Here is a 24341-nt window from a genome sequence, read left to right on the forward strand (position 1 = left end):
ACTCCCACAAACAAAACAAAGGCATCTTTTTGGTTCTATTGTTGTCTATGTATGTATATTCTTTTTTTTAAGATTTGTTAAAATTGATTTTTACAGAAAGGAAGGGAGAGGGAGAGAAAGAGAGAAACACTGATGTGTGAGAGCAAAACATTGATTGGCTGCCTCCTGCATGCCCCCCACCAGGGATAGAGCCCACAACCTGGGCATGTGCCCTGACTGGGGATCCAACTAGCAGCCTTTCAGGGCACTGGATAATGCCCAACCAACCGAGCCACACTGGTCAGGGTTGTGCATGTATATTCTTACAGAAAACTTCATAAATACAGAAGAGCACATACACATACGCACAAAGTCACCTGTCACACCATCAACATGAATGTCACTCCTTTGGCAAGAGCAGAAAAACTCACAGAATCAGAGATGATTTGGGAAGGTCTTTCCAGCCTCAGGACCTGCTAATGCCGATTCGCCAACCACCTCAAAATCCACAGGCCAAGCCTCTTTTCAGGCTCTCAAATGTCCACTATTGCCTAACTCCTGGAACAGCTGCTTTCTCATCAGGCCAATAGTGAGAGTAAACAAGACAAGTAAGGCTATGACTCTGACCTACAACTTTGTGTCCCCCAAATATCAGAGCCAGGTGGAATATTAGAAGTTCATTTAATCCTATCCACGATGCCTACCCCCATTTATTCAGGAAGAAACAGGCATGAAGAAGTGAGTAGCACTGAAACCCAATCCTCTAATTGCCAGTCCAAAGCTCTGTCTAAGTGAACACATAGTGAAGGAATCTCCCCAAGTGATGGTGCTACAGTTATTGTGTGGTAAGACTATTAATGAACCCGAAGGGCACACTATAGTGGACCTGTACAACCAGATGCAGCTAGGTAAACTTCCAGCTCGCTCTAGGGAGGCAAGTCACAAACAGACCATGTAGCCAAACGAAGGAGTGTGCCCAGGGGCAAGTGGTCATAGGAGCAATGTGTGAGCCCCACATTCCATGGAGAGGCGCATCCAATTAAGTCGCAAGAGCCATTTCTGACTGACTGGACTGCTGGGGCAGCTTAGAAGGCAGAAGAATCCAAAAGAGGGCATGGAATTAAAGAAAACTCTTCAATCAAGCAGATTCCAGTCAACAGACATGTGTCCACAAGGTCATGTTACTCATGACCAATCAACTCCCTTTAAGCTCCAATCCATCTCAGTGAACCCTCAGAATCTCTTCACTGCCACTTCAAGGCTGTCTCTTCACAGCTAAAGCTTTTGTCTTTGACTAAACAAATCTCTATTGACTAAAAGAGTTAGCACAGAAATATTAAAGTTCATGGTTCATGTCTTTCTAATCAATCCAGGTCACTTAAGTCTTTAGAAGAAAATCTCTTTAGCCTCATGTGGGCAGAATTGGGTACAGACGTTCCTTGTCTGAGCAGACCTTACTCTCAAATATAAATGATGAAAGCTAAATCATTTCTTGGTCTCTTCTTCCCACATTACAACAGTGGTACTGGCTCACTGCGAAGTTAGGCTTCTGTACGCCAGGTCTCAAGATGCTTGCCTGCGGATGAGTTCTTTCAGCTGTGCCAGTCTGTCACTTTTTAGTGCTTCCCGGATAGAGTGGAAAAATCCAAAGTAGTGTTCAAAGTTGTGTATCATTAGCAGGACCCCGGCCAACAGTTCATTGGTCACCAGCAGATGGTGGATGTACGCACGAGTGTGATTCTTACAGCAGTAACAGGAACACCCTTTCACCAATGGGTCAAAGTCCTCCCGGTACCTGAGAAAGGAAGTTAGAATGACATTTCCAGAAAGCAAGGAATACAAGAACTCCACAACCTAGGCTTATCTATTCTGCTGGTGCATAACCAATATAGTTAATCTAATAACACTGGCAAATGTGCTGCTGGGCACCTGCTTAAGATGGCAATGTGGCAACTTAACAGAGCACAGTGAGCCAGGAGACTCAGCAGTCCTTCTCGGCTGGATATAACCTCCTAGTCTGAAGCTTACAAAGAAGCAGCACAGAGTCCTGTGATCACTGTCTCAGCCTGAGCACTGTGGGTCACATTACAAAGGCACATTCCTCCTATTTGCCACTAGAACTAGTATCAGAAGACATGGTCTGACCTTTTCCTTGCATAGCTTTTTACAGTTTACAAAGCACATTCACATACACTGTCCCATTGAATCTTATCCACCACCCATGGAAATAGGCATTTTTGTTGTCATTTTACTGATGAAGACCACTAAGTGGGTTAATAGGGAGGGCTCTGAAGCGATGATGCCTGGGTTTGCTTCCTGGCTCAGAACTCACTTGGGCAAGTCACTTAACCTCCCTCTTTGTTCTCTCTTCTGTAATGGTAATAAGGGTAACAACAGTGCCTACCTTATAGTCATTCCAAGGATTAAATGAGTTAGTACAGTAAAAGGCTTGGACACTGCCGAGCACATACTAAGCACTGTATATGTATAACCTTTTATCAGATACTAAAAGGAAGTCAAATGACTTGCTCAATGTCATATAGGCATGAGCAGTGCTAGGATCCAAACTCCAAGTCTCTGTAACTTCGAGTCTACTGCTGATAACAAGAAAACTACAATTTCCAGCTAAATCTACAACACACAGAGAATTTTAGTAGTAATCATTTATATTACCCTAACATTTTAAAAATAGAAATAAACCCGGCTGGTGTGGCTCAGTGGTTAAGCATTGACCCATGCACCAAGAGGTCGCCAGTTTGATTCTCGGTCAGGGCATATGCCTAGGTTGTGGGTCCAATCCCCAGTGGGGGGCATGCAGGAGGTGGCCAATTGATGTTCTCTCTCATCGATGTTTCTATCTCTCCCTCTCCCTTCTTCGCTCTCTAAAGTCAATAAAAAATAAAAAAAAATTTTTAATAGAAATGAATCTCCTTGGCTATTTTTCAAGAAGTTAAATGTGGTCAACCTCATTATTTCAAACCTACAATCAAGAAGCCCCTATAGAAGAAATAAAAACAAGGATTTTCATGTTCTTTCACAAACTTTCAAGTCTATACTATTACTACATGGACACTAATAAGCCCGAGTCCCTAGAATGCCCCTTCATATAAGACCAAACACACCACACACTAACGTGAGTGTACCAAACTCACAGATGAACCACTCACTGGCTCACTAATGATTACCACTTTCAACCAAACACGTACATAGTTACAAGACATCCTGATTTGTTCTTCAAAGAGGCAAATATTGAATTTAAGATTCATAATCTATATATTACCAAGATGACTTAAGTTGCTTAAAATGAAAAAAACTTTGCTGTGTTTTACCTTGAAATCCTTATTTTGCAGTATTTATTTATTTATTATTATTATTTTATTTTATCCTCACCCAAGGACACTTTTCCATTTATCTTCAGATAGAGTAGGAAGGGGAAGGGAAAGAGAGAGAGAAATATCGATGCAAGAGACACATCGACTGGCTGCCTCCTGCATGACCCCAACTGAGGTCGGGGACCGAACCGCAACCCAGGTACATACCCTTGACCAGAATCAAACCTGCGACTCTTCCGTCCACAGCCGATGCTCTAACTGCTAAGCCAAACTGGCCAGGGCTGCAGTCATTATTTAAAGTAATTAGCCTGGCCCTGGCCGGTTTGGCTCAGCGGTTAGAGCATCGGCTTGCGGTCCGGAGAGACCCGGGTTCGGTTCCCGCTAAGGGCATGTGCCTCGGTTGCAGTTTGTCCCCGGCCCTGGTTGGTTGTGCGGGTGGCAACCACTCGATGTGTCCCTTTCACATCGATGTTTCTCTCTCTCTCTCTGTTCCTCTCTCTCCCTCCCACTCTACCTGAACAAAAAATGGAAAAATGTCCTCGGGTGAGGATGATTAAAAAAAATAAAAAATAAAGTAATTAGCCTGGCTAGTGTGGCTCACTGGTTGAACGTTGACCCATGCAACAAGAGGTCTCTGGTTCGATTCCCAGTCAGGGCACGTGCCCAGGTTGTGGGCCAAATCTTCATTGGGGGGGCATGGGGGAGGTGGCCAATCAATGTTTTGCTCTCTCTCTCCCTTTCCCTTCTTCTCTCTCTAAAAGCAATAAAGAAAATTTTTTTTTAATAAATAAATAAAGTAATTAGAAGGAGTAAAAAGCAGCAAACGATGGATTTGGTCTAATCTTTACGACAGCTCTTCTAAAACAAGTTATCTAGCCTAGGTTTTCTAACAAGACCAAGTATACAAACTCATCCACAGAAAAAAAGACTTTCTGGAACTGAATTTGAGAAGGGCTAAATACTCAAATATTTTATAAAGTCATAAACTGAAAAGGGAACAGTTATGTAAACTTTTAAAACAAACTGAAATTTAAAAGTTAGAAATCAAAATCTAAACTTAAAAAATATTCCTTACTTTTTTTCCTTCAGATTAATTTCAAATGATGTCATTTCATGGTTGCAACTGGTTGTTTTCATTTCCTTTGTTTGATCCACACATTTTATTTCTTCCTGTGTCCCATTCTGTTGTAACACTGAAGGACAAACCAACAAAAAGCCTTGAATGAAGATCAGATAAAGAGTGGCCATTGGGAGAATTTTATTTTAGTTACTATTTCATGCCCTTTGACCCTGTAATTCCACTCCTGAGAGTTTATCCTAAGGAAATGACACAAGAAAAACAGCAATATGTCCAAAGATGATCAATGATCCATTATCTATAAATTTATAATATCAAAATTTAGAGATTCAACAATGCCTAAACAAATTATGGTTACAAGTATACAATGTAATCTTACTGTCAAGAAATGATTTTAAAAACCACTTAGTGTGCATGTGTGAATAAATATGTGTGTTGAAGTTATGTCTCATCACAATGTACATGCAAATTAATTGGGCTTTACAACTGCCTATGTTCCAAATAGATTAAAAGTAGAATATGGCTTAAAGTTATGTACTCTGTACAAACATTCCAGTCCTCCAGGGAACTCAGATTTTCTAAAATTAAATGGGGACTTGAATTGTTCCCTTGAACTCTTTGCTTTAAGGAAAAACATACCTGGAGTTACAAAAGCAGCACTAGTTCCCGTGCAGAGAACCAGCTGCCTTGAGAACAGGAGAAGTAGATAAGTATTTCTGGGAACGAGTAATAACAGTCTCAGGGTTGGCCCAAGGAGAGTGGGCAGATGGTCCTAGGAAGGTAATTTTGTCCAAGTCAAAGAAAAAGATGAATATGACCCAAGCACTGAACACAGGGCTATACTTTTGCTGCCATGAATTTGCGTGGTGATTTGGAATCCCATAAAGCCTTGGCCTTTGGGAAGTCCTCGTCACTGAAGGAACTGCTGCCTGCATTAAGCAATTAATTCCTTTGTAATTTTCACTTTGTAACTGGCAAAGGACTATAAATTACTATACACACATACACAAATGTGAAAAATAATGTGTTAATAAAATGTTCGAACTATTTTAATTTTCCTAATCATAAAGGAAAAGCTTTCTCTGGCCAAAAAAAACTTGCTTGTTCCAGAGAACTCAATATCAGGTCCTTTTTCAGAGTTGTGCATATTCATGGTACAGAATGACTAATAGTTACCTATGTCCTGGTGAAAATAATTAAACTTGTAAATAAAGCCATGAACATTTATAGTGTTTATGGTATACCTAGCCACATACATTACATTCTCGTCTATCTAAAGTACAATAAAATTGACTTCCATATATATAAGAATTTGACCAATCTGATTTATTTTGTTTCCAGAGTAATTCTATTTAGATTAATGCTTAAGTTGCTTTATAAAAGTGTAACATCTTCTGAATTAAATTTTGATAACTGCCCTGGCCGGTTTGGCTAGCGGTTAGAGCGTCGGCCTGCGGTCCGGAGAGACCCGGGTTCGGTTCCCGCTAAGGGCATGTACCTCGGTTGTAGTTTGTCCCCGGCCCTGGTTGGTCGTGCGGGTGGCAGCCACTCGATGTGTCCCTTTCACGTCGATGTTTCTCTCTCTCTCTCTCTGTTCCTCTCTCTCCCTCCCACGCTACCTGAACAAAAAATGGAAAAATGTCCTCCGGTGAGGATTAAAAAAAAAAAAAAAAAAATTTTGATAACTTATGGGGAATAAAATGAAGCTTTAAAGGAAGTCTCTAGTCAGAGTCAAATGTAAGGTTGGCCGTGACAGAGCAAGAGTTCAAAGGACAGCAGGAAGGGAAAGGAATGCACACCTCTGAAGGCCAGAGGGAACACTGGGCATGCCACGACCTTCTGAAAAACTGGGTAGATGAAATGCTTCAAGGGACCCCAGGCCAAAGTCTGTATCCCAATTCCTTTACTACTGCCAGTTAAATGTCAGGATCTGAAACTGATTTTCTTGACTTCTGAATAACTAAACAATAAAAGAGAATGGCAGTGCTTCAAAGCAATATTAGCAGAGGAAAACAGCTTTCACATCTCCATGTGCAGACAAAGACAAAAAGCAAAAGTAGCACTAGGATCAGAGGGGGTGAGGCTCCCTGTATTTTAATAGCACAGGGTTTGCAAAAAGCAGACAAAAACTCTTTTGTGAAAAAACGAATTAACTTTTACCAACCAGTTCAAAGGTTTTATTTTCTTAGATTTTCATCACTATTCACTATGAATGGTCTTTTTCAGGCTGTTAATAGAAGAGGTTTTGTTTTGTATTTTGTTTCTGCTTATTACAAAATTACTTCCTAATATTGATGAGTTATGTGCATAGTATTAAGTACCTGGGTTTTGAGGACCTACATGCCAGAGCATACAGATAAGAAACAAAGATGGAGCTTTATAAAAGGCTGGCTTTATAGTATGCACATATTTCTGGCTTGAATCGCAAGCCAAAAATTGATAGGAAATAGAAGAAACTTAAGGATAACACTGAGATTAACTTCAAAAGACCTACATGTCTCCTCAGGATCCGGCTGGAAATCAAAGCTGAAAGTCAGGGCACATCCCCGCTCGGTCACTTGATAAGGGAAAAAACTCTCAAATAAGTCCACTCCTCTTTCAATACACTCAAGCACCTCATCTGGCCGGCTAACACCACAGATGAGCCTGTGAAAATAAGAACAGTGACATGAGGACAATGCCAGGAATCAGAGTCTTTCCAGAGGGCATTAAAATAATAATGAAAACCATCAGTCATGGTTAGCGTGGCAGGCAGCAAATAATAAGATGTGGTAGAAAGAAGCTTTGCTTTGGAGGCAGAGGAAGCTGGGCTGGGATCCCAGTTCTGCTATTAATTTACTTGCTGTGTTCTTTGGGAAAGTTTCTTAACCTCTCTGAGTTTTAGTTTTCTCATTTTAAAAATAAGAGCATTAATACATACCTCACAGTGAGAATTAATGAGATATTTGAAAAAGCACATAGTGTAGTTTCTGGCCCCAAAGAGAAACTCAATAAAGGTTAATTTTCTTTCTGCTCTCATCTGTTCTGAACAACCACCCTAGTCCTACAGTGAACTTTATACCACCACATAGACTTTTTAAGAATGCAAAGCTGTGTGCTTTATTTCCCCCTCAAATACTTCCATGTTTTAACTGCATGTTGCCCATAATTCATTTTCACAATTGGTTCCAGAAAGACATTTTTACCTACTGGATAAAACCTACTTTATAGGTTCATTTACAAAGCAACTCTTGCTCTCAGAATTTCAACTCTGCCCATAGAAACTAGGAATCTAGTTTGCTTTATTTATGTTTTTTCATATTTTCAGCATTAATACAATGTCTGCATGGTGGAATGAGATGGTAATTTTAGAGTAATGGGCAAATCATTCTGAGAATATTAATACTCAACCAGGTTTTGCCACTAAAACAACTTGGGGAGATGCACTAGATAAGGGCTGGTTGGCTGCTGTTTTTCATGTTTGTTTTTCTACTCAGAGTTCCTTTTATGAACTGGCAGAGAAAAGCTTACAGACTCTCTGATTTCTAAAAGAAGTCCAAGAAAGGCTTATGTAATATTAAACAACCAGAACCTTAAATATACGCTGGTTTTTCTGACTACAGTTTCCCTCAAGTAACGTAATGTTTTAGACCTCCTCTCCAACTTACCGAAAGAAAAATAATCCCAGTTTTCAACTCCAGTAACAGACATCTGTGAGCACTTAACTCAGAGAAGTCCAGAAAATGACTAGAAATACTAGCACTAAATTGTCTGTACCAGAATAAACTAGGGAGGGGGAGCAATGAACACAGAGAATGAGGTTAAAATCGGGGCAAATGCTGCCTGGGGTGATGAAAAGATGTCATTCTGGCTGGTGTTTACACAGGCGTGTATGTGTGTAAAAAGCCATCAAGCTCTACATAAGATTCATATGCTTTACTGCAAGTTATACCTGGATTTTTTGAAAAGCGGTAAAATCACATATATTAGATACCAGCCAACAGCCCGAGGGATACAAAGCAGCACACACCATAATCAGATCTCTCACTATATCTGCAGGAAAGAGCATGAATATTCACACAAAGGGGGAAAAAAGACAAGTCTTTAAAAAAAATGTGGGGAAGTCTAATAAATCATCAGCTGCACTTAGAAACTTGGACTTTTAGCTTTGAATCTTGTAGATCGCCTCTTCTCATCAGCACACAGTTAAACCTGTGATTTATTGAAAGAACCAACCCCACTAGTGTTGCTGGTCCCCTCAATTTCAAAAAATGATACTGCCTCAAATCTATGAACTTCTTAAAGGTCCTTATTTGTAGTGTCCATCTTCATTCTGTGAGGCATCCCACATCTGTCCTCAACTTTCCTTCAGTAAGGCCAGAGTTACACATGGCTTTATACCTATCTCCAGAAACCATGTTATAATGAATCAAGAAGAGTATCTGTATTTGGCACAAGAATGAGGGAAAACAGTCTGACACTTGCTCTCACTTAGAATGAACATCAAATAAACTAATTCATATGGCAACTGTCCTCTGACCTACATTCTGAAAGCACAGGACAGCCTTGATGGGAACTCCCTATGGTCAGCCTCAGCAGACTCAGCCCAGAAAGGACATAAAACATCAAAAGCCATGTCCACGTAGATTGCACAACACACAACCCCTGGCGTCCTGTTCTGCAGCCCATGACGCTTGGCCAGCAACATTACGCAGCACTAGCCTCGGTTTGTCTTCTGGCAGCTCTGCGGTAACTGATGACAGCAAGTCCAGTCGAGTGTCCAGAGTTGTTGGGTTCCCTTGAAAGCCATCCAGAAGGAAGCCACCTACAGGCCGCTTGGCCGTCTCTCGTGCTGACCTCAGCCTCTCCTCCATCACGTCTCCACCTTCAATCACTCCAATGATGGTACTTTTCTGAAGGACCTAAGAACGGATTGAATGTTTTTAACAATTTCCGTTTGTTTACATGAGCCTCACACAGAAGCCCAATGGACAGACGAGATCTCAGTGAAGCTGCTGCTGTTGAAGCATGCAGGGGAATGGTGCTCCCTCTGCCCCGGGGGCTTTTAGGATTTCAAAGAGCACAACTTGAAAGCCACTCATACAGGTAAGAAAAGACAGGAGAAACTGCGGCAATCAACAAATGCAGCCATGCTTAGCTTATATTAAATGCATGCTGAGCAGATACAAGAAGAAAAAGACAAAGGAACAGTTTAACTTGTTTAACTGACTATCCAGGCCTGCTTGAGGTCACCACCAAGTCTCTTAGTAGAGACAACTTTAGAAACTTCGAAGCTATTTGGCTGGGACAACTGACCATCCATTTGAGGGAAAAAAAACAAAAACAAAAAAACTACTGCATACCATCCTTAAAAGTACATCTAAACATAAAAATTATAGTTATAAAAGTATTAGAAGAATATATTGAATATTTTTAAAATCCTGGTATAAGGATGGCCTTCCTAAACAACCTAAAGCTTACAGAAAAAGGCTGACATATTTGAGCACAAAAACACTAAAACTTCTCTAGTGAAATACAGTATCAACAAGGGCAAAGGAGAATTTACTCTTTGAGGGAATAGGTAAATATCTACACCATAGAAAAAGCTCCAAAAATCCTCTAAGGTAATGACAACCCTACAGAAATCTAGGCAGGTATGTGAATGTGAACTTAAGAGAAAGAAATGTAAGTGCCCTGTACACATACGGAGAGCTTACTAAACCTCACAGGAAGAAAATGCAAATTGGAAACAACTAGATACCATTTTGCCCAACACACTGACAAAAAAGCTTCAAGATAACATAGTGGAAGTGAAAGTGATCAGTGTACTTAGATACCCCCAATAACTAGAGACTAAAAATTAGTTCAGCCTCATGAAGGCATTTACACAACACTTACCACAATGTCAGTGTTTTCATCTTTATATCTTAAAATCCCACTTCTACAAATTTCTCCTATAAATATACTCACAGGAAAAGATATTCAAGATATTGTTAGGCAAGAAACAAGGAAATTTCTGAACAGATGATCATATTCATGTGTTATAAAAACCACATATAGGTACATGTAATAATTATGTGTAGGTAACTGTAAAAATAAGCTTTGCAAGGAAATACATAAATCAACAGTGGCTCTCTGGCAGAGCAGAAAGGTGAGGCAGGTGCCTGGCAGGCTGTGAAGAGGGGATTTCACTTCTTAGTTGAAGCAGGAGGGGCACAATCAGACTATTCTTCCAGAAAGAACACTTTGGATACTGTGTAGAGAGTGAATTAAGAGGGAGTACTAAAGGATGGGGTAGGAGACAACTGTAACAATCCAGGTAAAAGACAAAAAGGACATGGACTAAGGCCGTGCCAGTGGGGTGAAAAGGAGGTGGGACTTGAAACCTCATCAGGACATACAATGAACACAACTGAGTAGCTGTGCAAGGAGAGGATGAAGAGTCTAGGATGAATCCTGGCTCCTGTTTTGGAAGTCCAGGGAGATGCTGAGAAGAGCAGAGTCCAGGGAGATGCTGAGAAGAGCAGACAGGGAATCCTAAAAAAATAGTGAGGTTCAGGTAAGATGAATATCCTGCTTTGTGTGCTCTGAGTTTGAGGTATATAGACTGTACAGGCCTAAGGTTATGGACATGTGTGACACAAATGCAAGTGCCCAGGCGAGAATGGTAGATGCTTGGTACAAGGCTGCCACTCCCTACTCCTGCTTCCATGACTAACAGACCACCCTCTTCCTGATGCAGCCAGGCACAGCTCCAAGCACCTCGGGATGAAACCCATTTTCCATCTCTGGCCTAGAAAATATATGAAGAAAGCCAACCACACACACACACACACACACACACACACACACACACACACAGTGCAAGCCAACAACAGAACCCTGAGGAGCTTTAATACCAAAGGGCATTCAGAATAAGAGGATCCGGTGAAAAAGAGGGGAAGCAATCATAGGAGAGGAAAAGCTGTATGCAGACAGTTACACAGGCTTGCCCCTTTATAGGACTAACACAGTCCTATTTGGGAAACTCCTTTTCAAGGGTGTAAGAAGTAGGATTATACATAATTTATTGTCTAAAATGGAACGCATTAAAGAGTAAAAGGGGCACTGTTAATAATCATACCAAGACAATAACATAAACATTAGGGGTACAGAGAGGAACCTCAGCATTGACCAACACACAGAAATAGTATGAAATGGTGCAGCTGTAACACAGAAGAAAGACTTGAGGCCCTTCTGGCCTTTCTAATAAACATGTTCTGTCATACTCTGTCTTCATTTCTACTAATCAAACATTACTCTTTCTACAAGGATAATTACTGGCTCAAAACAATGGCTGGTGAGCAACACTAACAATTCAGACCCGCAGCAGTGTCCCAGGCTAAACTCCTATTTCAGATACTGAGAGCTCTATTCAGAATGACCAGTAAGTTTCCTCTAATTATTTCATGTCTATTAACTTTATTAGTCAAATTATATTTTTGTTGGTAACTCAAAATAACAATGTTCCTCAAAATGAATGAGCCTGTCATAGTGAGATCTGATCACTGCTCAGGAGGACGCCACCTAAGTCCTCAGACACTGGTCCTCTCTGATCACTGTTCTGTGCTCCCGCCTCCTCTGCTTTCTCCTAGTGAATGCATCCTTTTCCAACGTCATTAACTCTGCTGTCAGGAGCCCTTATTTATTGCTACAGCTTCTTCCCCACCCATTTTAACCATTCTCAGTCAGCAAGCACTTACTGAGGGCTTACTATGTGTCCTGTATTTTGCTACATGATGAAGACACAAAACTAACACACAAATTGAGCTTAAAGAGATCAACATTTAATAAAGACAAACACATAGATCGTTGCAGTACAGCATGATTGGGGCTATAATATAACTACATACAAATGAAAGGGGTGGCAAAGGATGAAAAGAACTTCCTAGAAGGGTCAGGGGCAGTTTTCTAGAATGAAGAGTGGGATTAAATGAGCTGGATCTGAAAGCAAGAGAAGAAATATGGCTGAGAAGAAGAAGAAACAGTCCAGAAGGAAGTCTGCGTACAGGCACAATGACATGAAACAGGATGATGCCTCAGGGAACTGCGAGTAACTCAGAAGAGCCAGAGTGCCAACCACAGGAGAAAGCAGGCCACCCTGGGTGCAGGAACAGGCAGAGGCCAGGTCTCTGCAGGCTGTCCATGCCACGTAAGTGCTGAAGTGGAGAAACACCAAATTCTTTTAGGAAAGTGGGCAACGGGTTCATATTTGTGCTTTACAAAGATCTCTCAGATAGCAGGGCTGAATATGGATTGGGTGGAAAGAAGAACAGAGGCAGAAAGAACAATTAAAATGTAATTGTCTACATAAGAGATGCTGAGGTTATGATGCCTTAAAGGTGATAAGGGTAATGAGAGGGCAGATTCTAGACATATTTAGGGAGATGGAATCAAAGAGGAGTGAACATTGGAGATTAAATCAAGTATCAAAAGGAGTCTTGAAAGACTCAAATTTCTGGGCCAAGGAATTTGGTGGCTGCCAAAAACTGAGACAGAGTATTGAGGGAGCGCAAAAGGAAGAGAGAAGATATGGAGTTTGGTTTCTTCTGAGTTTAAGGTGCACGTGAGGGATATTCTAGTGTAGAACAGCTAAAGCCCTGTAGTTATGTAATTCTGAAGCTAAGCAGAGTGATCTTGATTGTACCTACAATTTTAGAACTATTCAGAAATAAAAAAGCTAAGGGGAGCCTGCCTAGTAAGAACTTATACAGTGGAATGTAAAGAGAACCTCAGAATCCTAGAGAGCAATAATAATGGTTCAGGGGGAAAAAAATGGAAGAGCAAAGAAGAGACCAAGAAGTGAGGAGCAGAGAAGTAGGAAGAACAGGAAAAGCAGTATCATGGAATGTCAACTAGCGAGAGTTTCAAAGAAACAGGCGTGGTGAGATGTACAGCTTTACCTCGGACTCCTCCCATAGCCGGAGACAGTGATCCAGGAACAGAAGCGATCGATCAACAGATTTTCTGGCTCTTTTTATGGAAGTTGCTTCTGCACAAGATGCTTCTCCATCTGAGAGGCACTGGAACCAGTCTGGCTGAAGGGCCTGCTGAATTGCCATGAACTTGGAAGCAGTCATTTCCACTCGTCCTCCTACACCCCACACAGACACAGACTGCCAAGGAACAAGATGATGGAAAATTAGTAAGAGTAAAAGGCAGCCCTGGCCGGTTTGGCTCAGCAGTTAGAGCATCGGCCTGTGAACCATACAGTCCCAGGTTCGATTCCTGCTAAGGGCACATACCTCGGTTGCAGTTAGTCCCCGGCCCCGGTTGGGGTCATGTGGGTGGCAACCACTTGATGTATCTCTCTCAAATTGATGTTTCTCTCTTCCTTCCTCCCTCTCTCCTTCCTGCTCTATCTGCAAATAAATGCAAAAATGTCCTCGGGTGAGGATAAAAAAAATAAATAAATAAAACATAAGTGCTCTGCTTGCCTTGGCTGAGTGGCTCAGTTAGAGCACCATCCCATACCCCAAAAGGTTGTAGGTTTGAGTCCTGGTCAGGGCACACACACACACACAAAGAATAAAAGGCAAAAAAATATATATAAATAGAATGCTAAAGTAATTCTGAATTTAATTCTTCCTTACAACTAGAGAGATGGTAGCAATTCAATGTCCTAGACATGGTGAGTAAAAGACGTTTCCTATACCCTACTCCAAATTCTCTAAGAACCTCATAGCTCAGAGAGAATCCTTCAGTGGCCATACAAGCCAACTTCCGAGCTTGCCCCCAGGAATTCTTTATTATACTTTTCTAGAAGCCCAGTCCTCCAATCTCCCCAACCCCACTCTACCAATGCTGTTCCCGAATACACTGAAGGCTCTGATTCTTTTGTCTTTGATCACATTGTTCCTTTTGATTGAAACACCCTTCCCCTACTTCTTTGCCTGCTAAAATACTATGTACCCTTCAAGACACAGAGTTCAAATATCACCTGCTCTAATGTGTTCCCCAAACTTTCCCTGTCAATTTCCTCACCATTCTAAATTCTCTCAGAAATTTGTGCATACTTCTTTTATAGAAATGATAGCCCTTTGCCCTGGCCAGTTTGGCTCAGTGGTTAGAGTGTCAGCCCGCAGACCAGAGAGACCTGGGTTTGGTTCCCGCTAAGGGCATGTACCTCATTTGCAGTATGTCCCGGGCCATTGTTGGGGTCGTGTGGGTGGCAACCAATCGATGTGCCTGTCTTACATCAATGTTTCTCTCTCTCTCTCTCTCTTCCCACCTCTCTCCCTCCTGCTCTATCTGAAGATAAATACAAAAATCTCCTCAGGTGAGGATTAAAAAAAAAAAAAAAAATGATAGCCCTTCACACACTATTGTACTTTGTCTGCCTAGGGTATCCCAATTCATGTCTGTGCCCCAAAAGCACAGACTAGGGCCCCACACATGATTAAGTATTTACCAAGTTGAGTTACACACAGATTATGTGCTAAGACATAAATCCCATAGCACATAAGAATCTCTGTTCCTTTGGTTACTCCTATAGAACCTCTCATCCCAAAAGAAATTGGCAAAGACCTGGATGGGGAGGCAACATACAGTCTTTATTTTGGCATAAATGTTTAAATTAATCCTCTCTCCAGATAACTGACATTAAAATATTTTCTTTTGAATACAAATTAAAAAATAAAAAGTTTAAAGCAGAAGAGTAATTTAAAATAGTAATTTTAGGAAAGACGAATAGATATTGTTGACATCAATAAAGTGAGTGCAGGAAAAAAACTGCATTTGTAAAGTAGTGGTATATACAAGGGTGGGCAAGAGGGGATTTGCAGTTGTTCATATGGAAAAATATACAGGAATAAATTCTGTGTTTTGTGTACTCACAACTATACACTTCCTTTGCCCACCCTGTACTGAATCCTTGCCAAAATGCTGTCCGCAAGGACAATGCAATGGGGTCATGTCTCAGGTAAAAACTTTTAATGAAGTCCTTTTGATACTGTTCTTCACTAGATAAAAATCTCTGGCTGTGGACCCAGCCTTTTCCACTTTTTTTCTAAAAACAAGCAGTATTACATTGAGGTTCTACTATATATAGTTATACATGTGATAACACTCATCAGCAACTTTCCCCACTCTTCCTGAGGTTGTTAAAACTGCAAATAAAGCATGGCATCAAAAGACTACTGTTTTCTACCATCATAGCAATTTCTTTTTTTAGAATGTACTTCACCTTTTTCCAGCCCAAAAGTTTTGCAACAATGAGAAAGCTGAGGATACATTCCTTACCTTAACTCCATCCTCAGGCAGACCTCCTTTAACTCCTATAAACTACCCCATCCCACTATATTCATAGAAATAAAGACAAAGAAAATAGAGGTCAGGAATGGGCCAACACCCCAGGCAGTAGGATCCTAGTATTTGAGGGACACAAAAGACTGACTTCCTGGGACAAAGTTGCAGCCTTAGAGGAACTTCTGAGAACACACCTTGTTTGTCACATAACCAGCTGGGCAGGGGCTGACTGGATCGTGCAGGGAACAGTACAAGAGTGATTCTGGCATGCCTGTATAAATATAAAAAAAGAACCCTTGAAAGCACTTCCATTAACAATTACATAGCATCATAATAGAGAGCAGCTTCATGGTATGTACTGCTGGATAAAACAACACCCAGCACAGTAGATTGCTCATATTTTATCTTAAAATTACAGGAGGCCTGTCAACATGAATGAAAAGATTACTTTGAAACCTGTTAAACTAAAAGAATTAACTGTAAAGGTTCATTTCTAATGACATAGTGAGTAGCTACAAAGGGAAGGCATATCTTAAAGTATGAGATACAATGTTTAATGACATGTTGACCCAACTTGATTTGCTTACTTGATTTGCTTTGAAGATTTAGTATTGACCAGTGTGGCTCAGTGGTTGAGTATCGACCCATGCACCAGGAAGGAGGTTGCCGGTTCCATTCCTGGTCAGGGCACATGCCCAGGTTATGGGCCAAATCCCCAGTGGGGGGCATGCAAGAGGCGGCCAATCGATGTTCTCTCTCATCAATATTTCTATCTCTCTTTCCCTCTCCCTTCTTCTCTCTCTAAAAATCAATAAAGAAAAAAAATTAAAAAAAAAAAAGATTTAGTATCAAGTATGTTCATTTTACATACTATGCAAAGGGAACTAGCTCATGAAAAGATGAAATGATCTAATCAAAAAGTAATCTCATTAATGATAAAGCCATCCCATATCATTGAGTCCCTAGGGGCAGAATTAAAGGGAAGCTATATGATAGTGCAAATGAGTCTCATTTTCAGTAAGTTTCATTGACTGGAGATGATAGTTTCTTAGGTTCTTTAGTAAAAAGATAGATGTTTAAAAAAAAAAAATCCAAAAAAGTGTTTAGCAAACCATATGTGCTTAAATTTCATAGGCTACCTGCATTTGCATAAGAAAAAATTAGGATTTCACTGAAAAAAAGACCAAACCAAAAAAAAGAAGCAAATTAAAAAAAAGATCTCTGCAGTTCTCCACTTTATTTTCTACAATTTCAATTACTACAATTTTCTGTAGAAAGCTTATATTAGCTATTTTCACTTAATTATGTACTTTTATACTTTAAAGCTGATTATTAAAACTGGTCTCAGATAAAGAAAAACAGTATTACATAAAATCCTCTACTGAAATATAGGGCCCTGTGACAATCAAGTAATCATGCTGTTGCCCTCAGAAGCAGAGCACTGAATAACCCATAGCAACAGGGTTTTCATTCACTCAGGTGTCTCAGATATTGCAAAAAGCTTTAGGAGAAGGTGGTTTACAAAAGAATCTGTTCACTGCTGTCACTGCTAAGCTTTTCCTATAAATAAGTGGACACATACTGCATTTATAATCCTATTTTGGAACAAGAGACAACATTAACATATTAGAATATAGCAGTATATAAACTCCTTGTCCTCTGCCTTGTTTTAGGCACAAACATGGCAAGTCTACTTTGGATCTTAGGGATGTCCCATGCAGTGTCTCAAAGACCCTCTAGGTTTTTGCTCTATGCCTGGAATGTCTGCCCACACCTGTCTACTACCACCATCTCCTGACCTGGCTAACTCCTACTCTTCTTTGACCCAGCTAAGGTGCCCCCTCATCTTCTCTCTCAAGAATTCTTTCTTTATTCTGACCTCCTTCCACATGTACCCTACAGGTTATGTGCTTCTCTTTCTGGCTCTCATGATACATGTACATATCCCTAATCCTGCAAATATAGTCACCACACTCTACTGGAATTACCTGTTTATCTTTATCCCAACTAGGCTCCGGATTCCATGAGAGCCACATTTGGTTCCTATTCATCTTTGAATCCCTAATACCTGATTCTTAGATGCTCAACAAATGCTTATTAAATTAATAAATGTATGAGTGAAAGATCAAATAAACAGCACCTTTAAACTCCAAATTAATATATCACAAGGCACACACAAATAACTTAATTAATTTTACCTATAAACTTCCCAATTCCTTCCTTATATTCTGTCAAGACTTCATGATGTTCTGCCCTGTAAGTGAAACAGAAAAGTAATAACATAATAATGAATCATTCCACAGGCACTCTAATAACAACTGAAGCCCTCTTCTCACCCAAACATGCTACATGACAGTAAATGTAGTCTTGAACAACAAATACACCATTACTCAAGAGTCCCAACTCACCAGGCTAGGTGCATTAGCCAAAGAAAAGGTTTTCAATTTGCAAGTGATTCTGTGAGAAGAGAAACTATCCTAGTTCAATTATTCCTGAATATCTGGATTTTCTTCCTCTCCTTGCCTTTTCAAAATCAGTTTATTATTAACACAATACTAAGGTCATTTCATCCTATAGCAGATTGTCCAATTAATCATAAAGTCAATAAGCACATTATTCATTAGTTCTGATTCCATAAGTAGTATATGCAAGTACACGTGCAGAGACAGAGAAATGTTTGAGGCTGGTGCATGAAGGCAGTCCCTAGGCTTCTAGAGCATTCCTGCCCTTTACCCCTGGGAGCAGAGGCAATGAGGGCCGTATGGGATCTTGGATTCAGAGGAAAAGTGAAGCAGTTTTAACATGGAGGTCTGGCTGTGGCTTCCAGATTAGGGACAAATGATATATAATATTTGATATATTTCTTCTGATTTCATTCTAAAAATCCACAAATTTTATATATATAAGCAAAAAAGTATTTTGCTTTACTGTATCTTATTAAGGTAACTAAGCTGTTGCCAAAGCTGAAACTTGAATGGTTGGGTCTAATACTCACAGTGATGACAGTGTAAGCTGAGCCATGGCAGGAACCCCATGGATATTATGCAGTGTATGATGGGTCAGGTGAGGAGCAGAGCCAGTCTTGGTGTACAGAAGGCAGCTTGGAATGTCCATGGTGCGGTCCCCTGTTTTGCCTAGGTTTTTTATTTTTCCTAGGCGACAGCCATTAACTACTTTGGTAAGACTCAGCTTCATCCTGAAGGATTTCTCCAGATCTGGTAAGAAAAGAGCATCAAATTCAGAAGAAGTTTTATGACATCTAAAGGCTAAACATTTTACAAAGACAGCAACCTACAAAAAAATTAATTAGAGCATGTTTATCACTACTTCCAGTCTAGGGTTTTTTTTTCCGTTTGTTTGTTTTTTAGATATAAGGAATTGGAGAATGGGAAAGTCACAGAGAGAATAAGATACCTTCCCCAAGTCCCAGAGCAATATGATAACATCAACCACATTTAAATTCATTCATAGAATTTTTATCTGACCTGATGAAATCCAAACAAATAGAAGGACGGAAGTGAAGACTAATCATGGAAAGAATGCTATAAAGCCAAGGCTCGCTCTCAGCCTTGCAAATGTGGAGAAAAGTCAAACATTTAGGAAATACTGGTTATTAATTTGATCTATTTTTATCTAATTTGAGAGAATACTGGGCAACATAGCAATTTTGTCTAATATGTAGTTAAAAGAAAAAAACAGGTTTCAAAACAGCATTCTGGTGTATGAAATATACAACAAAACATAAACAGAGATTATGCCTGAAAGGTATTTTCCAATTTGTTCTTACCTGGTGCCCAAAGAGAGGTGAGAAATTGTGTGGAGCATACATGTAACTCATAAGCAATTTAGCATTATTTTTATAAATGGGAAAGAAAAATATGTGATGAAAGAAAAAAATTAAGATATACTTCCTAACTTCCATAGATACACAGGGTGGAAAAAAACAGAAAAAATTATCAATTACTTTTTGGGATGCTGTTAATTAATTATTATTTAATGAAGCAAGTTCTCAGCTCCACTTCTGAAGATCAACAACTGCTTAAGATGTTACCAAACAAATAAGCATTATCTATCATTAGTTAAACAATATTCAGGAATGTAATTATTACTTTTTTGGGAGTCATAAATTCTTACACTGAAATAAAATAGTCAATACAGTCTAGAATTTTAGAAATAAGAATAACTACTTTCTGCATGGTCCAATAAAAGATTTCATGCTAAATATGAATTATAAAAAAAATAATATAAGTGAGGAAAGCCTGGTCAATTTTCTATAACTCTAACTTCATTATTTCAAATTATCACAAAGATAGACATAAAATTAAGTATCAATGAAACCCACAGAAATGGAGACTATTAACCTAAAAATGTTGTTTTAACAAAGAGTAACATAAAAGCTATTTTTTAAAAGCCCTGTTATTACACATTCAAACTGTTAAAAGAATAAAGTTTCTATCCAAAAAAGTATATAAATATAAATTACTTTTATGTGATTTATATTAATTATAATAAGAACATACTCTAGAAAATATGAGAAGTCATTAGTTTACACAATCATATTCCTTATTGATTTATCAGTTAAGACACATAACCGTCTGATTTCAAGTGATAAAAATATATTTTAAACTAAGAAAACTCTGAAGCCATTTGTAGCAAAGTTAAAAACTGCATTTTGCAATCTAAGTAAGTTCTGAGGAATTGAATCAGGGGAAAGCAAAAACATGAGAAACGCACTTTAAAGTTAATGACTCAATGCCTGTTATTGTGACTGAATATTGAAATTAACCAAATATACAACAGTAAGTTTTGAAACACAAATAAGAACTAATGAAAATTGATTGGACCATGATTATTATATACCGCAATAAGTTAAGCATTTCTTACCCTCACAAACACATGAGAATGGAAGAAACTACACGGTCTGGAGTTTTTCAGAAAAGGGCTAGAGACAAGGATTTGCTGGTTCCTCCCCTTACTCCAAAAATGGTCTCATCTGACATATTTAAGTTGGGTAAAGAGTTTAAATGTATGCATATGAGTTGTATTTTTAAAATTAAATTCAGCCTGGCTAGTGTGGCCCAGTGGTTGAGCATCGACCCATGCACCAGAGGTCGCTGGTTCGATTCCCAGTCAGGGTTCAGTGGGGGGCATGCAGGAGGCAGCCAATCAATGTTCTCTCTCATCAATGTTTCTATCTCTCTCCCTCTCCCTTCCTCTCTCTGAAATTAAAAAAAAAAAAAATTAAATCCATATACACTCTACAAGTATATGCACACAAAAAGTCAAAAGGACTCCTAAACAATATGGTGCACTGAACTAACTCAGAAGATACAGAGAATATTCTAGAACACAGTAACTGAAGATAAGACTATTCAGAGTAGACTATTCTAAAATCCTTATACTATGGGTGGAGAGAGATAATGAATAATGTTCAACTTTAAGTATGTATTTTAAAATTTCATCAAGTAGCCCTGGCCGGATTGGCTCAGCGGTTAGAAAGTCGGCCTGTGGCCCTGGCCGGTTTGGCTCAGCGGTTAGAGCATCCGCCTGCGGTCCTGAGAGACCCGGGTTCGGTTCCCGCTAAGGGCACGCACCTCGGTTGCAGTTTGTCCCCGGCCCTGGTTGGTCGTGTGGGTGGCAGCCACTCGATGTGTCCCTTTCACATCGATGTTTCCCTCTCTCTCTCTTCCTCTCTCTCCCTCTCACTCTATCTGTACAAAAAATGGAAAAATGTCCTCGGATGAGGATTAAAAAGAAAAAAAAAAAAAAAGAAAGTCGGCCTGTGGTCCAGAGAGACCCGGTTTGGTTCCCGATAAGGGTGTGTACCTTAGTTACAGTTTGTCCCCGGCCCTGGTTGGTTGTGCAGGTGGCAGCCACTCTATGTGTCCCTTTCACGTCGATGTTTTCCTCTCTCTCTCTCTTCCTCTCTCTCTCCCTCCCACTCTACCTGAACAAAAAATGGAAAAATGTCCTCCGGTGAGGATAAAAAAAAAAAATTTCATCAAGTAACCATTACAAAACTAATGACCAAATGTGACCAAACGCCTAATTTCCAAACCCATTGGGGACGGGCACAAGTGGATAAAGAAAAGTTGGTTAATACAATAAAGGGCAAGAAAGAAGAGACCAAAAAGTACACCAAAAACAGAAAATAGGAAATAAGATTGTAGACCAAAGTCCGAATATGTTAGTAATCACAATAAAATTTAACAAGTTATTTTCACCTATTTAAAGACATAATTACGCCCTGGCCAGTTTGGCTCAGTGGTTAGAGTGTCGGCCTGCGGTACAGAGAGACCCGGGTTCGGTTCCTGCTAAGGGCACATACCTCGGTTGCAGTTTGTCCCCGGCCCTGGTTGGTCGTGCGGGTGGCAGCCACTCGATGTGTCCCTTCGCGTCGATGTTTCTCTCTCTCTCTCTTCCTCTCTCTCCCTCCCGCTCTATCTGAACAAAAAAAAAATGTCCTCGGGTGAGGATAAAAAAAATAAATAAATAAAGACATAATTACAATAGTAGCAACTATCATTTATTGGGCATTTACTAAGTATCAAGCACTGTTCTTTATGTATTAACTCCATTAATGTGTATTATCATATTTACCGCATAAGACAGATGCTATTATTATGAGCATTTTACAGATGAGGAAACTGAGGCTAATAAAGTCATCATTTGGGAAGTGGCAGAGCCAGGACTTAAATCATAGAAGTCTGGTTTTAGAGGCTGTACTCTCATAGGCTGGTAGCCTATTAGAAGTCCTGAATCCTGTCAATAAACATATCCAATGTTTACATATGAACTCTAAAGTTAGGATATAATTTTATAGTCGTATATTCTATTTTGCTATAATGTTCTTATTATTGTTGTTCTTCTTTTACCTTTTCGCCCTTCTTTGCCTCCATCCATTTTCGCAGCCTCTACAAACTTTCTCCATTCTCATACAAACATTTAAACATAATTGTATATGAGAATGGGTGTTTTTTTAATTTAAAAAAGTGTGTGTGGGGGCAATATACTGTAAGCACTTCTCCCAGGAATACACAATGGATATCTTTCCTCAAGAAGAAACACAGAGCTAACTTACTCTTTTAAAATAACTACTTCAGCCCTGGCCAGTTTGGCTCAGCGGTTAGAGCGTTGGCCTGCGGTCCGGTGAGACCCGGGTTCGGTTCCCGCTAAGGGCACATACCTCGGTTGCAGTTTGTCCCCGGCCCTGGTTGGTCGTGCGGGTGGCAGCCACTCGATGTGTCCCTTTCACATCGATGTTTCTCTCTCTCTCTCTCTTCCTCTCTCTCCCTCCCACTCTATCTGTGCAAAGAATGGAAAAAATGTCCTCGGGTGAGGATTAAAAAAAAAAAATAATAACTACTTCATGACATTGCAGTTTGGAAGTAACACAGTTTTTTAAAATAGATGTACTTTTTTAAAACTTTCTTTTTATTGATTGATTTTAAAGAAAGGAAAGGAGAGAGAGAGATGGATTTGTTGTTCCACTTATTTATGCATTCATTGGTTAATTCTTGTATGTGCCATGATCGGGTATCAAATTTGCAACCTTGGCCTATCAGATCAATGCTCTAACCAACTGAGCTATCTGGCCAGAGCAGATGTAACACAATTTAATCAACCATTTCTGATGGGCACTGAAGACAAAGAGCGGGTCGTAAGATCGCTGCAAAAGTCTAAGGGCACGACTTTCCTGATCTCATTTTCACCGATCTCAGGTCTACTTTAGTTTACGTTTCCTGGCAAAGTTCTATACATACATTGATTTTTAAATCGTTACCACACTCCAGTGATGTAGGTACTCTCGCCCCCATTTTGCCGGGTCAGAGAGTTATTAAACAGGTTGCCTGAGGTCACAGCCACAGAGTAGCTGGGTCCACAGCTCCCACTCTGCGTATCTACCCTGCCTTTTGGAACCCCTGTGTTCCAGAACGGACTGCCCAAGGAAAATCTACGCCCGGTCAACAGGGACGGATTTATCGTCACTCCACGAGCTATCTCCAGACCCCGCGAACAGCTTGGCTCAGGAATTCGGGATCGTCCCAATCCTCTCGAGTATTCTGGACAGTCCGGCAAAAACCTGCCGGCTGACAGACAACGTGTCCCTTACGCAAAGGCCGGTCGAAAGGAGGCCCCTTTCACTCAGATTTGCGGTGAAAGATCACACGGTTTAGAGTTCGGGAGCATCTGGACTTACGGAAGTCACCGGGGGACCCAGAAAAGGAAAGGGGAAACATGGTGGGAGTACAACACAACAAGAGTCTGGAAGCGACGCAACTCATCCACCCGTGGTAGTCCCCACACCATCAGGGAGAGGGGCACTCACCTACACACCTCCCTACCTTCTTGGTCTTGAGACCTTTCAAATACCCCCAGTGCGCTCCCACGTGTCTGGTTGACGACTTCTCGGCCTCCTAAACCACCGCCTCGGATGCAGGGCCAATCAGGGAGCGTTTCGTAATCACCAGGCGCCAGTAAAAGGCAAAGGCAATCTCAAAGCGAACTCTGGTGAAAGGGAGGACCAGGGACCGCTGCGGTTGCTAGGGGTAACTGGGCTAACGCGTTCCGCCTGCGCAGAGCCTCCTGGGAGTGGTGGTTCGTCGGCGCCCCAGACGTACCTTGCTTGCGGGCGGAGGAACTACAATTCCCAGGAAGATCCGGCGGCGGACTGGGCCGAGGAGCGG

General features: G+C 40.4%; 1 protein-coding gene across 1 annotated transcript; it reads right to left on the reverse strand.

The window, feature by feature from the left end:
• Nucleotides 1-339: 339 nt before the first annotated feature.
• On the reverse strand, nt 340-24052 carry QTRT2 (queuine tRNA-ribosyltransferase accessory subunit 2). Its single transcript, XM_036243085.1, has 9 exons — nt 24000-24052; nt 18650-18869; nt 17853-17908; nt 15849-15925; nt 13311-13523; nt 9091-9290; nt 6884-7035; nt 4387-4504; nt 340-1774 (listed from the first exon to the last, which is right to left on the reverse strand). Exons 2-9 carry the CDS (start codon nt 18847-18849, stop codon nt 1543-1545), a joined length of 1248 nt encoding a protein of 415 aa, XP_036098978.1. The 5' UTR covers nt 18850-18869; nt 24000-24052; the 3' UTR covers nt 340-1542.
• Nucleotides 24053-24341: the final 289 nt, after the last annotated feature.

Source organism: Molossus molossus, unplaced genomic scaffold (genome assembly GCF_014108415.1).
Source record: "Molossus molossus isolate mMolMol1 unplaced genomic scaffold, mMolMol1.p scaffold_m16_p_5, whole genome shotgun sequence".
NCBI classification, from domain to species: Eukaryota; Metazoa; Chordata; class Mammalia; order Chiroptera; family Molossidae; genus Molossus; species Molossus molossus.